Source organism: Phodopus roborovskii, unplaced genomic scaffold, assembly GCF_943737965.1.
Source record: "Phodopus roborovskii unplaced genomic scaffold, PHOROB, whole genome shotgun sequence".
NCBI classification, from domain to species: domain Eukaryota; kingdom Metazoa; phylum Chordata; class Mammalia; order Rodentia; family Cricetidae; genus Phodopus; species Phodopus roborovskii.
This window is the reverse complement of record NW_026126637.1, coordinates 554152-565708: the sequence shown is the minus strand read 5'-3', so window position 1 is coordinate 565708 and position 11557 is coordinate 554152. Positions and strand designations below refer to the sequence as shown.

At 37.5% G+C, this 11557-nt stretch overlaps 1 protein-coding gene across 1 annotated transcript; it reads right to left on the bottom strand.

Annotated features, from left to right (window-relative positions):
- Window positions 1–10302: 10302 nt before the first annotated feature.
- On the bottom strand, window positions 10303–11295 carry LOC127239101 (vomeronasal type-1 receptor 4-like). The gene has a single exon (XM_051207890.1). It carries the CDS (start codon window positions 11221–11223, stop codon window positions 10303–10305), a length of 921 nt encoding a protein of 306 aa, XP_051063847.1. The 5' UTR covers window positions 11224–11295.
- Between the last annotated feature and the right edge of the window lie 262 nt (window positions 11296–11557).

Here is an 11557-nt window from a genome sequence, read left to right as displayed (position 1 = left end):
TGATTCACTGTTCTTGGTGCCATGTTAGGCTTACGTTTCTTTGAATTTCCACCATGAAGAACATTCAATCTGGACTTTAAAACCCAAATAACATCTCCATTCCATATGCAGTTTCTATTAATGGTGTCTCAATAAAGAAAAATAATAATAATAATAATTGATATGTAAGTTGGTATCAGAGAGTGGAGTGGTGCCATGACGAATCTGTGTGACTTTGGGAGGGATGTGGAATAATTTGGAAATTTGCATTGTTAAAACAACTTAATGCTACCAGAAGATTATAAAGAGACATTCTAATTGAATCCCAGGAAACTTTACTTACCAGAGTAATGGTGGAACCTGGCTGGAGGTTTCAGAATGAATCAACACCTTTAATAGTAATCGTGGTCCAACAAAACAAAACACCTTTGTGATTTTTTTCAAAGAATACTTTGTTTTTCTGACTAAATCCTGATAACTTAAATTAAGCAGAATTTAGAAGTGATGAAACTATCTCTTTGGCCAAGAATATCTAGGGCAACATAACAGTGACTCTGTGGAATGGTTATTACTAATAACTCCTATAAATTCTACACTGAAAAAGAGCTATTGGACAGAAAGATTAATTGGAAAAAAATACACAGAAAGCTTAATGATATAGCCAAAGTGTGACAGAGAATGAAAGAGATGTTGTAATTGATGGGAAGATTAGTGCCACTTAAGAGAAACCCAGCATGGGACTGACTCAGGCCCCACTGAATATGAGTCTCAGCCAGAAGGACTGAGCAGTCTAAGGGACCTCAGACAGTGGAGCCAGGATGTATCCCTGGTGCACAAAAGGACCTTGCAAACACATCCCCCATGGAGGATAACTGCCTTAACCTAGAGACAGGAGAGAAGCCCTAGTCCCTACTTCAAATGACCTGTCAGATCTACATGACCCCAACTGGATGGCATTCCCCTACATATGGAATTGGGGTGGGGGTATGGGAGGGGAGGATGGTTAGGGTGCATGTGAGAGGGCAGAGAGGGTAAAAGTGAGGGAAGGAGGGAGGGAGGGAGAGGGAACTGGGATCGACATGTAAAATAATAAATTAAATAAAAACAAAATGAAAATGTTATAAAAAATCAATAAGATTGATCAAAAAAGAAAATAAAAGAAATTGCAAGAAGCTTACAGATCACCAAATAGAGTGGACCACAAAAGAAAGGACCTAAGAAATGAGCTGAAGTAGCTATCCTAATATCTAACAAATTAGACTTTAAACTAAAACCAATCAAAAGAATGAAGAAGGTCATTTCATATTCATCACAGGAGAAATCCATCAAGATGAAATCTCAATTCTGAACATCTATGCCCCAAATACAAAGGCACCCACATTCATAAGAAAAATTACTAAAATTCAAATTGCCTATAAAACCTCACATACTAATAGTGGAAGCTTTCAACACCCCACTCTCAACACTAGACAGGTCCACCAGACAGATACTTAACAAAGAAACAAAAGAACTAACAAAATTAATGACCCAATTGGGTTTAATAGATATTTATAGAATATTCCATCCAAACACAAAAGAGTATACCTTCTTCTCAGCCCCTCATAGAACTTTCCTAAAATTAACCACACACTAGGCAAGATAGAAAACCTCAATAGGTACAAAAAAATTAGAATAAGCCCCTGTGTCTTATCAGATCACCATGCTTTGAAGTTAGAATTCAAAAACAACACAAATTGCAGAAGCCCTAAAAACTCATGGAAACTGAACAATGCCCAATTGCACCATTCCTGGGCCACAGACGAAACAAAGAAAGAAAATAAATACTTCCTAAAATTCAATGAGAATGAAGTCACAATATACCCAAATTTATGAGACACTTAGAAAGCAGTACTAAGAGGAAAGTGTCACTAAGTGTCCACATGAAGAAACTGGAGAATAGTCACATTAAAGAATTAACAGCACAGCTGAAAGCTCTAGAAAAAAAAAGAAGAAGAAGAAGCAAACTCACCCTGGAGGAGGAGACACCAGTAAATAATCAATTTGAAGGCTGAAATCAATAAAGTAGAAACTAGGAAAACAATACAAAGATTCAATGTAACAAAGAGTTTATTCTTGGAGAAAATCAACAAGATAAATAAACCTTTATCCAAATTAAGCAAAAGGCAAAGAGAGAACATGTAAATTAGCAAAGCCAGAAATGAAAAGGGGGGACATAACAATGGGCAATGAAGAAATCCAGAGAGAATCTTCAGGTCATACTTTGAAAACCTGTACTCCACAAAATTTGAAAATTTAGTGGAAATGGACAATTTTATGAATAGATACCACTTAACAAAATTAAATCACGAACAGATAAGCCATTTAAACAGACCCATAACCCATAATGAAATAGAAGACCCATGACATATGGTACCTGTGTGAGGTCAGAGTGAGAGTAAAGCTTGGGGAATCAGAGAATTGGAGGTTTGAGATGGTGTGCAATGTCTGAACCTTTATTTAGAAGTGGTAAATAAGAATAGACAATGACAGAAACTGCGAAAGCACTTATCATGTTTTCACAGTGTTCAACATGTCACATGTTTGAGTGAGGAATATACTCAAGAACTGCAAAGATGGCAAATGAATAGAGTCTCTGCAACAATGGTGATGATATCCTGCCCCATAATTGGGTTTTTCAAGTGAGTGAAGGTGAACTGAAAACAAATCTAGAAACACAGAGATACATCAAATGAGTCATTTCAGCATCAGGTGTTAAAGAAAGTTTGAATGAAGCTAAATAAGGTTAATGTTATTAAGAGATCTTTATGGTAAGCAAATGCTTGTCTTTAGCTTGTCTTTCACTAACCTAAGCTGCTGAGGAATATGGCTCTTGCATTGACAGCTGACAAACTGTGTTATTCCACACAGTCTTGAGGTACTTTCATCCAAAGGATCCTCTGTGTATAGAAAGAACTAAAATTATGTATCCTGCATGCTTCAAGAATTCCACAGGCACATTGAGAAATGTCCCACCAGATTGAAATGATAGTGAAACTATGACCACTAGTAAATCCACAGGATTCTCCTTCAAGAGGACTTGTGGCATCTCAAATCCCCAGCCTGGAGCTTGTGAGAAATACCACTTTCAGACATGACTTAAACTGATCCTGCCTGCAACTGTGCTTGCTAACTGTGCCTCAGCTTCTTTGAACCTTGACATGGGTGTCACTGGCATGGTCCATGAAGCAGGAGAGCACCCCCTTAGTGACCTACCAAGAAGCTTCTGATCCAAACAAAGACACATCATCTTACACAAAGCCTGTGTGAAGTAAGTAGAAAATGTACATCATATGGATTAAGAGACCAGGACAATACAGAAATGACTATAATGAGAAGGGGTTCAGGTTTTAGGGATTAAGGAACATGGGCAGTTATTATTTTCAAAAGGACATGACATACCTCAAAGTTAAATGTTCTGGTTATTATCACAGATTGGTTTCTCATGGATAGCAACCTAAAGTTTTAATCTTCTTGCAAAAAAAAAGTAAGTTTAAACCAACTCTTCGCAATGACACATTCTATTTCATACAGTCACTACACTGTATTAAAATTTTTAATACTATTTTGTTTTGTAGATACCCTAAGTTGAAAATTCTTCACAGAAAATAACTCTCTTGAATACTTTGTTTCAGCAGGGGGGCAGGGGGACAATGATCAAATAAATAAGTTCTAGTAAGCATCAATGCTTGAAAAACACGTAAACACATTGTGGGATATATATATATATATATATATATATATATATATATATATATATATAGTAAAAATAACCGACTTCCTTCTTTGTGAAAAAAAATTGTGTTTAGGACTTTTGCTAATCCCATGGATAGATAAATATTTGATGATTTCTTCTTTGACTTGCATAGGAAAATATCACATTTGTTTGTGATTTTTCTATTCAGCAGAAAATCACCAGAGGTAACTGACATTTCCTATTTGACTGAAATAAGGCATCAGTACTGTGCAATGGTGTATGCTACCTGAACTCATATGAAGGACCTGGCTAGAAATCAAGTGACTCCAATATATGATCACCCAATAGAACTCATAGTCACTAATGAATTCTGCCACTTATCTCATTCTAATCCTACAATGTCTCTGGTCTGAGGTGTCACTGAATGCCGTATCTTTCCCTTTAAGACACTGTAGAAAATCAACCTCTAGAAGGCACTGGTGGGGTAACAATGAATTTGAAAACCTCAGAGATCAATTCCCTAAAATGTATTTTGACTGGTCTGGTGTCTTGAAGAAAATGATTCTCATTTTTGCTATTTATTCTCTTCAGTGATTCACTTGTATAAATATTTATACTCATGGAATCTCCAGAAACCATTGAGAATTGTTGAATACTATGATGTTTTGGGCAGTAATATAGAGTAGTTGTGAGAGGTCAAAATGAGAGGGTGGTAAGAGGGAAAAGTAGGCTTGGGGTGATGCGCAAAGCCTGAACCATTAAGATGAAGTGTAAAAGGAGAAAGAAAACACAAAATAGACAAGTTCAGAATCATATTATACATGGGTTAAATGTAGCTGGCTTAAATGCAATGCCAGGTTCAACATGAAAAAGGCATCGGGAGAACAAGAAAGTGAATTTTTGGGGTACAGATATTAGGAAGACAGTAAATTGGCAGAGAATAGAACCAAAAAGTGATAATTCCTCATGCTCATGGGTCAGTAGATGAAAATGTAAAGTCCTTTTAAAGCATGGCATAAAGTCTATGGTGTAGTGAAGATACCCATAATCTAGAGTAAGACCTGAGGAAGTCATCTCTTCCTTGGATTTAGATCAAAAGTTGAACACTAATAAATACTTACAATATTGAGACATCTTTAATCTGTGAATGTTTTAGCATTTCTTAAACCAAGAAGATGAAATATTTTGAAATTTTTTTTACACTTTCTCCTGTTTTAAACTTTCTTTTTATTGTCCCGGCATTCAAGAACCTGGAGCTGCTAGCCATGGTGGCAATAGTAGTGCCAGTACCAGCAAAGATTGAAGAGTCTTTGATGAATAAACACAGAATGGAGGAAGAAAACAAACAGCCAGTTCTGTGACCCAAGATTATTGGAGAAGTATGAATAGATGAAAGTGATTAAGAATCCACTTTTTCTTGCAAGGAACTGCTCCTCTTCTGATTTGTTCTCTCTCTTTAATTTCCACAGACTCCCTACATAATACCACCAACTTAGAACAAAGTATAAATTCCATGACTAAGATTGGGGTTAATTCATCTCCAAACTGTATCAGAAAAGAAAGGATAACTTATTTAAAACTGAGAGAAATGGAAACAGATGTTAAGTGTTAACAGAACACTAAAAGGAACAGAGGGCATAGTGAGCACAGGTGGGTAAAGGAACCAGTGTAGAAAGAGGAGAGAAGAGGAAAGCAGTGCAACTAGGGAGATTGAGCCAGGGTAGGAATAGAAGACAGGAGAGAGGGGAGAAGAGGGGAGAAGAGAGAGAGAGAGAGAGAGAGAGAGAGAGAGAGAGAGAGAGAGGACATAAAAGAGGGAGCCAATATTGGTTTGAAGAGAAAACTGAACCTAGAGAAATGTACCTACAAGACTGCTGCCAACTAACAATTTGAGCAACCGCGGAAAGGCTACGCCCTTCCGGGATAGTGAGATCAACAACTAACTTATCCACCATCATGGAGCCCTCATCTAGTAGCTGATGGAAACAGAAGCAAACACCCATAACTAAACACTGAGTCGAACTAGAATCCAGATGTAGAGGAAGAGGACAAGACCAGGTTGCAGAAACACATAGAGACAGCTGACCGGAACAAGGAGGAGCTAACGGGCCCCCAGACTGAGAGCTGGGAATCCAGCATGGGACTGACTCAGAACCCCCTGAACAGCTAGAAGGACTGAGCAGTCTAAGGGGCCTCAGGCAATGGAACCAGGATGTATTCCTGGTGCACAAAAGGACCTTGTGGGCACATCCCCTATGGAGGGATACTGCCTTAACCTAGAGACAGGAGAGAAGTCCTAGTCCCTACTTCAAATAACTTGACAGATGGCATTGCCCTACATGTGGAATTGGGAGGGGAGGGTGGTCAGGGTGCATGTGAGGGGGGGGGGAAGAGAGAGTAAGAGGGAGGGAGGGTGGAGGGAGGGAGAGGGAGAGGGAAAAAAGAGTACACCGGCTAATTGAAAGAGACATTCATTTTGTAAAAGGACTTGAAAATGCCTGAAATTTCAGCATAATGACTTTTTAGGTTGTTGTTCATTTGAAACACATAGCGCATAGGACTGTTAAAGGCTGTACTCTATTTGAGGACAGTTGCAGAGCATGGAGAAGGGAGACACAGCTGATGGTTTCAAACATTTGAAGAAGTACTGAAGTTAAGGAGGGTCCAAATTGAACATCTTGAGATTAAAAAAAAATTAATGCACCTCAAAGTATGAATGTTATGTGGGTACAGCACACACTGGTGCATTTGGATTTAAGGGAAGAATAGTGGGTTGAATTGAACACTTCTCTCATCCTGGAACCTGACTCCATTGTACAACACAGTAACCAAGGATCCAAATGTGGGGCTGAACCAAATGGGACTATATCCTTGCTGCTGATCTAGCACAGATACTCTGGGGATTGAGTATTGCTGCTCCTACAATCTATGCTTTCATCTTGCCATGGCTGTCCTTTGCATAGTTCAGAAGGCAGAAGAGATTTTCCTCTGTAACCCACCAAGAATATTTAATCAACAAAAGAAACAGCAGAGGAAAACTACAGCAATGAAGTAGATATGATTCATCCACATTTGAAGGGCAAATAGAGGAAAGTATCATTACTTTTCCAAACATTTAGTAATCATGCCTTCACTAAATCTCTTTTTATTTTGCCTTGAGGGTTAAGAGTAATCACACCTTAGACCACATCTCTTGTTATTTAGATAAGACATCACTAACTAAAACCAACCATCCTACAGTAGCCATGACTTAGAATTTTAGGTCTCATGATGTTAACCTTGGAAGAAAAAGGATAGTTTTGAACTCTTTAACCTAACCTGAAGGATGTAAAATTAGTGTAGTGAGCTCAAAATATAATACTAAAATTTTGAATCTAGTCCTGGATATAAAGACTACATTGCTAATAATATATATTCACATTTTGGTATGAGAGAATTGTTATGGAAAATGAAGGCCAGACTTGAGTAGAGTGAACAAGGTAAACATTTAAATATGTTGTCTGTGTTACCAGAGAGTTGAAGTTGTATGCTGTACTTCCTCTTAATCCAGAGGACTATGTTTCATAACCCTAGTTCAGGTTCCAAGCTATAGATACTCCAGGAACTAATATATGTGACACAATGTTTACAGTGTATACATACACACCTACTAGGAGAATATAAAATAACAACTGGAATCAAAATACAAAAATGAAAAAGACAGGAAAAAGCTATATAGGCTTCCCTTATATCTTGAATTTTTTTAACTTATTATTTTACATGTCGATCCCAGTTCCCTCTCCCTCCTTCCCTCCCTCTTTTCCTCTCTCCCTCCCTCCTTCACTTTTACCCTCTCTGCCCTCTCACATGCACCCTAACCATCCTCCCCTCCCATACCCCCACCCCAATTCCATATGTAGGGGAATGCCATCCAGTTGGGGTCATGTAGATCTGACAGGTCATTTGAAGTAGAGACTAGGGCTTCTCTCCTGTCTCTAGGTTAAGGCAGTTATCCTCCATGGGGGATGTGTTTGCAAGGTCCTTTTGTGCACCATGGATACATCCTGGCTCAGCCAGAAGGACTGAGCAGTCTAAGGGACCTCAAACAGTGGAGCCAGGATGTATCCATGGTGCACGAATTTTTAATTTAGTAGAATTCTTCACAAATACATGTCACCATTCATGGTATAGATTTGATGTGATCTGGCTATGGTACACTCTATTTTCTCTATGACCATGACTCAAGATTTGTATATAGTAGAGAGATTGCCTCCAGAGTAATACACAGAAAATAGATTCTATCCCTGTCATGCATCATGGGGCCAAGCTTGCTCTTGTCATGTGGTCAGGTTTTCAAATGCAAGTCTTGGAAGGATATTTTTTCTGATCCCGTTAGGTTAAAATATGACACTTAGTGACTATTGATGAGAGTGAAAGAAATGGGAAGCACTGACATAAATTATTATGTGGAATATAGTGAGCATCAGGGTATCAAAAAGACCAGGAGAGATGTCAGGCATTATAGTCAATGGGGTTCAGTCAGCAACAGCGGCACACATAAAACTCATAGGGAACTGAAAATGCCTAAATGTTCAAATCCTTGCATACCAGGTTTGTGAGCCAAGAGAACACACTGAATGTGTTGACATATTTTAATTGGGGATTAATATAAGTCAAGAAGTTGCCATATAAAATGTTAGTTGATGGAATATTCAGACATGACTGAAGATCAAGAGGACTGGGTATGAATTCCTTTGAGCAGAATAAACAATAATATAAGCCACATAACAGAAAGGAAAAATTTTCATACACTACAATGTCAGCTTGGAAATCGGGGATTATGGTGGATTTGAATTAAAAAAGGTAACAGTTATAGGACAATGAGAGACATAGTGGACAGAACTCTTGTATCCTGGAGTCTCATTTCCTTGAACATGGCAAAGTTAGAGAAATATAACTCCTGTGAAGTCAGCTGGAATAACAATATCAGGGATTTCAGAATTTCCTCTTCTCTGACACAAATACTCTGTGAACTGCAGATGACTATAAAAACATTTCTCTAGGTTCGAGAGTTGTGTAGCATTGTCTGGTTGTGGGACTACTAGCAGAGATCAAGATCTATCCTTGGAAATTGAGCTGGCTCTTGGGATCCTATTATCCAAGATGGGTTGCATCACCCACCCTTGATGCACGGGAAGGAGCTTGGTCCTGACTCGGCTTGATGTGCAGTGTTTGATTGATGCCCATGTGTGGCCTGCCCCTTTATGAACAGAGAAATACAAGGACAGGATGAAGGGATAGAGGGAAGGCACTGTAACAGGAGCAGAAATGGAAGGAGGGAACATGAGATCAGGATGTAAAATAAAGGCAAAAAATTAATGAAACAACAACAGCAGAATATTTCCCCCATACACATGTTTGTTGAAGAGAGTAAATTTCTGATCTTCATAATTGAAATTATTCAAGAAAATGTGGCATGCTTTGTTTATTGCCATGGGAATCCTTACCCCATCTGAATGGAGATGGAATAAGAGTGGATGTGGTTATAAGGGCAGAGAGTCAAGAAAAATTGGTAGGAGAGAAGAGAGTGGAAACTTTTGTTGGTTTATAAAATAATTTTTTAAATGAAAAGTATGATCTTGGCAGCTTACTATGTATGCTGTATATTGTGACCTCCCTTCTCTCTTTTGAAATTGAAAGACTATTCAACCTATTGCCTCTGGAGTATTTCTTCAGTATTCTCTGAACAAATATACCTGTTAAAAACAGAGCTTCTACAGAATAGTTAACATAGCAAAGTATTTTGGTCATTTTCTACATCTCATCAAAATTCTTTCAGGTCCAACCCTCCCCACCTACAGACCAAATTTCAAGTTAATTTGTTTGTAAGCATATCACATATATTTTGTGTTCACCAAGTATTATTGAATATAGGACCTATCACTGAATGTGATAAACTTACAAAACTACAACACTCTTTAAGGAAACTTACCCACTCAATCTCCTAACAGTTACAAACGCCAATTGTACTTCACATAGTGATTGGACGTAGTGTCTAGGTCCTCCCTGGCCATACTGCTGGTATATTTTCAAACTTGAAAGTGTCTTTTGTATATTGCCACAAAATAACTGTGAGTTCAAATATATGACTGCAAAGTACTTGAGTCATAAAATATGGAAACTAGCAAACACTGACTTAGAAAACTCATCTGTAATGGTAACATTTCTGAATGCTACAAGGTGTTATGCATTATATTGGACAAATTCAGTAATCATTACTACCTAGCAATGAATGATAACAGCTATAGAAAAAGACTGGCCTGTCAAGCTAGGCTTACATACACAACAGTGATAGAAATATGGGAGAAGTAATCAACCATATTAAGATGGGATATATGCAATCCAGTATTACAATAGTTAATGTGGTTTGAACCTGTGGCTTGCCTGACGAGAAACTATGATGAAGAATGTACTACCATTATTCTGGGAAATAATTTTACTATTAAAATAATACATTACATAATTTATTAGACATAATTTGAATGACATGGGCATCTAAACTGTAAGACATACAACATTACAATTGCACAATTTATATAACTTTGATAAGATCATTTCATTTTCATATTCCTTATCAAGAAAAAGTACAACCTGAAAACAATGAAATCATTACTCATCACAAAGGGGCATAAAGCAGGAAAACACATAGAAATGATGGCTGTTATATTCATTAGCAACAGATTGGAATTATGAGAAAGAGCCATGTAGCCTTGTGAAATGGAGGAGATTGTATTAAAAGCTAAAAAGGTGAAAACCAAGGCCAGGATGTTTTGTGTGGCTCTGGATTCGGGGGAAAATCTGGTGGAGGCATGAGTGCTGAGGATGTATTGAACTCTCTTTTTGTGTCCATAAAGTATGACAATCATGAAGATGCTGGAACATAAAATGAGTATAGAAAATAAGACTTCAGGAAACACCCAAAATGTTGTGTACAGTAAATTTACTATTTTATCTTGACTGAGAGAGGCACAAAATTCAAAATGTCTCTTGTTTGTCTTATTTTGACTATTACTTTTGGTAGATGTATACATGGCAAAAAATATATTTACTATCATGTACAGGATCCAAAGGAAGGAAATGGAGATGTGAACATATTTTGACAATTTGATTTTAAGGCTTTTACAACAGGAGACATTAGGGATGATGCTGATGGCCTGGAAGACACTCAGTAAGCAGGTGGTAGTGATGGACATGCTCCTGCCAAGTCTATGTGCATATAAAAAAAGTTTGCACACAACATCATTAAAGAACCATTTCCACTCAAAAGCTCTCATTATCAGCCACAATCCTCTAGAGAGAATGATTAAGGAATTTGCTATGAACACATGTGTGAGAATTAAGTCAACAGCCTTTAATGTGTGTTCATTGTAGTAAATGAGTAGATAGTGGAAAAGAAAGGATACATTTCCCAGAATTCCAAGTGTAATCTGAAGTGAGATCACTATTCCTATAGCCAAGTTTCTGGAGTCCATTCTGTCAGGCAGCACTTTTTTCTTTAAAATTATACTAACAATTATGTCTCTGAGTCAAATTATACATTGAAAACGTTTATCCTTTTATGCATGTGGAGAACAATCACTTGAGCTCAGTTTGCAAAGTCAGAGTATGTAAATTAACAAGACTGTCTCAAAACAAGTGCTTTGCCACAAGTAATACCTCTCAGTGAATTTGTTGAAGTTTATGATTCTCCATATTCATGGAATTAATTTCTGGTACATCTCTGTATTTCTTAAAGTCTTCAGCATTTAAATTAACACTGTATTTCAATGAAGCAGCAATCACCAATTTAATGCAAGTGTAAAGAAT